We start from the raw sequence: 2,887 nt of genomic DNA, 5'->3' as shown, positions 1-2,887 counted from the left end.
TTCTAAGAACTTTACTCTTGCTTAAGGATCGCATTCAACTTGACTTTAAATTTGAATGGAATCTAATATTACCACCAAATACTCAAGTATATCGTTAAAAAATAAAAATAAAAGAAAAAAGATAAGATAAAAATAATTTTCTTAACTCTCTCAATTTTGAAATTGAGCAAATTGGTTCCTCTCAATTTTGATATTAAGTAAATTGGTTCTTTTAAAAATTTTAGAGTAATTTAATCTCTATTAATTCAAAAGCGAGCAGCTCACAACAATTAATAATGACGTCAATGTTTTCTAAAAATCGTACATAATTTTAATTTATATAATAACAAATTTAGCTCTTGATGTTTTTATATTTTGCTTAAATGTTGATGGGATGTGTAAATATTAATAACTAAATTTGTTAAATAATGATCATATTAATAAAATGTGTAAATGTTACCGATTAAATTTATTAAATAAAGATTAAATTAACATAATATTTAAAATTTAAAATTTTATTTATTATTATTTCGATAAAAATATGTTCGATTGATAGAAACATTAACATTGCAATAAATTTTCATTGCTTTCAAAATTAATAAAAATTAAATTATTTTAATCAAAATTAATTTACGAAAATTACAACCTATTGAAAAAAAGAAAAACGGGGGCTATTACTAGGCGGCGAGCACAAAAAATGAAAATGTAATAAGGGACAATAATTGTTTGGTGGTGCCAACTGTAACAAGGCTGTCGGGTAACGAGTTCCTCGCTGCTTTCCCCCTCTAATAAAAAACATACCTCTTTTTCGTCATCCTACACTTCAGTTCACAATCAAAACTCCTTAATAAAGTCACCATCAAACAGCCCACGCAATTCCGTAGAATAAAACATACCCCCAGAACTTGTACTAACATCTACTCCACGACAAGTTGGAAATGCACGCCAAGACAGATTCAGAGGTGACAAGCCTCGCCCCATCATCCCCAACCAGGTCTCCGCGGCGTCCAGTTTACTATGTGCAGAGCCCTTCACGTGATTCTCACGATGGAGAAAAGACAACAACCTCCTTCCATTCCACGCCGGTTATCAGCCCCATGGGGTCACCTCCCCATTCCCATTCCTCCATGGGCCGCCACTCTCGTGAGTCTTCATCCAGTCGGTTTTCAGGGTCGCTTAAACCTGGATCCCGCAAGATCTCGCCTAACGACGCTCCGTTAAGGGGAGCTCATCGGAAGGGGAATAAGCAGTGGAAAGAATGTGATGTGATCGAAGAAGAAGGCCTCCTTGAAGATGAAGAACGTGAGCAAGGACTCCCTCGAAGATGCTATGTTCTAGCTTTCTTTGTTGGCTTCTTTCTTCTCTTCTCTTTATTTTCTTTGATTCTGTGGGGAGCTAGCAGGCCTCAAAAACCCAAGATCACAATGAAGGTAATTTGCTTTTGATTCTCTTCTTCATTTCCAGCAATGGGTTATGTTTGATTGGTTCTATTTCATATTGCAGAGTATAAGATTTGAGCAATTCAAGATTCAAGCAGGTTCAGATTTCACAGGTGTGGCAACTGATATGATCACCATGAATTCCACAGTGAAGATGATTTATCGTAACACTGGAACATTTTTCGGTGTCCATGTCACATCAACACCTCTGGATCTATCATTTGCTCAAATCACCATTGCTTCAGGAACCGTAAGTCCACTTCAGAAGTCCAAAACTAATAATAGTTTCCATTTCATTAAAAAAACCTCTAAATTTTGTTTAACATTTGGTGTTTCAGATGAAGAAATTTCATCAGTCAAGAAAGAGCCAAAGGTCTTTGACTGTAATAGTGATGGGAAACAAGGTTCCTTTGTACGGGAGTGGAGCAAGTTTGAGCAGTTCAACAGGGACAACATCACTGCCAGTTTCACTTAAACTCAGCTTCGTTGTCCGATCCAGAGCTTATGTGTTGGGAAAACTGGTGAAGCAGAAGTTTTACAAGAAAATCGAATGTGACGTAACTTTCGATCCTAAGAAACTCAATGTTCCCATTTCGCTGAAGAAAGCTTGCACATATGATTGACAGCTCGAATCACATAGAAAACACGTCCAACAGGCTTTTTCTTCTTTTCTTTTTTTTTTTTTTCTTTTAGAAAAGATTTTTGGTTAAAGTGAAGTGGGAAATGAATGAGATACAGCTAAGCGGGCAAGTTTGGAGATGGGTGGGCAGGGAGTGAGGAACGCGTTTGTGTACTTATTGAGGCTGCCCGTGTGTTAGTTGAGTGACAACCACGTAAGGTGGAATTCGTTGGTTACTTGTTTTTTTAATGTAAAAGTTAGAAATAATTTAGTTTTTAAAACTATATAAATTTAATTTATTATAATTCATTCTTAATAAACAAGATTGTTATAGAAAAATAAGTTTTGAATGTTTTTAATTTTGTTTTCAGCTGTCTTTGTATTTAATTTGTTTTATAAATTATTTCATTAAATTTAATTCATTTAAATTAAATATTAATTGAGTTTTTAAATTTAAATTCGTGATTAAATTAATTTGTTAGTTTGATCGGTTTAATTAGATAAATTATTAAAATAAAAATCAGTTCAATAAATTATTTTATTAGTTTAATTAATTTTTAGTCAATATGCTTCAATCAATTTTAATTTAATTGATAAGTATAGTCTAGTTCAAACAACTATGATATTAATATAAATTTTTTAATATATTTTAAAATAAATGACTTGGAATTTATTGCAACAAATGATATAAAGCTCTTCCCTAGTCTATATTTTCTACTACTGCTATAGTGTTTGTGAGAGTGGCTGGAATTAAATCATCTGTTATACCGTGAAGATTATACTGAAAATTTCTTTGGGCAAAGTTTTCCAAATGTAATATTATATCTGGATTGTGTAACAATTTTCCATG

General features: G+C 32.8%; 1 protein-coding gene across 1 annotated transcript; it reads left to right on the top strand.

Moving 5' to 3' along the window:
- Positions 1-683: 683 nt before the first annotated feature.
- On the top strand, positions 684-2,379 carry LOC108480698 (uncharacterized). The gene is made up of 3 exons (XM_017783775.2): positions 684-1,409; positions 1,483-1,668; positions 1,757-2,379. The coding sequence occupies exons 1-3, from the start codon at positions 918-920 to the stop codon at positions 2,039-2,041; spliced, it is 963 nt and encodes a 320-aa protein (XP_017639264.1). The 5' UTR covers positions 684-917; the 3' UTR covers positions 2,042-2,379.
- Positions 2,380-2,887: the final 508 nt, after the last annotated feature.

The sequence above is a fragment of the Gossypium arboreum genome, chromosome 3 (genome assembly GCF_025698485.1).
Source record: "Gossypium arboreum isolate Shixiya-1 chromosome 3, ASM2569848v2, whole genome shotgun sequence".
In the NCBI taxonomy this organism is placed as follows: Eukaryota; Viridiplantae; Streptophyta; class Magnoliopsida; order Malvales; family Malvaceae; genus Gossypium; species Gossypium arboreum.
The sequence above is the reverse complement of the archived record's forward strand: the minus strand, read 5'-3'. Positions and strand labels throughout refer to the sequence as shown.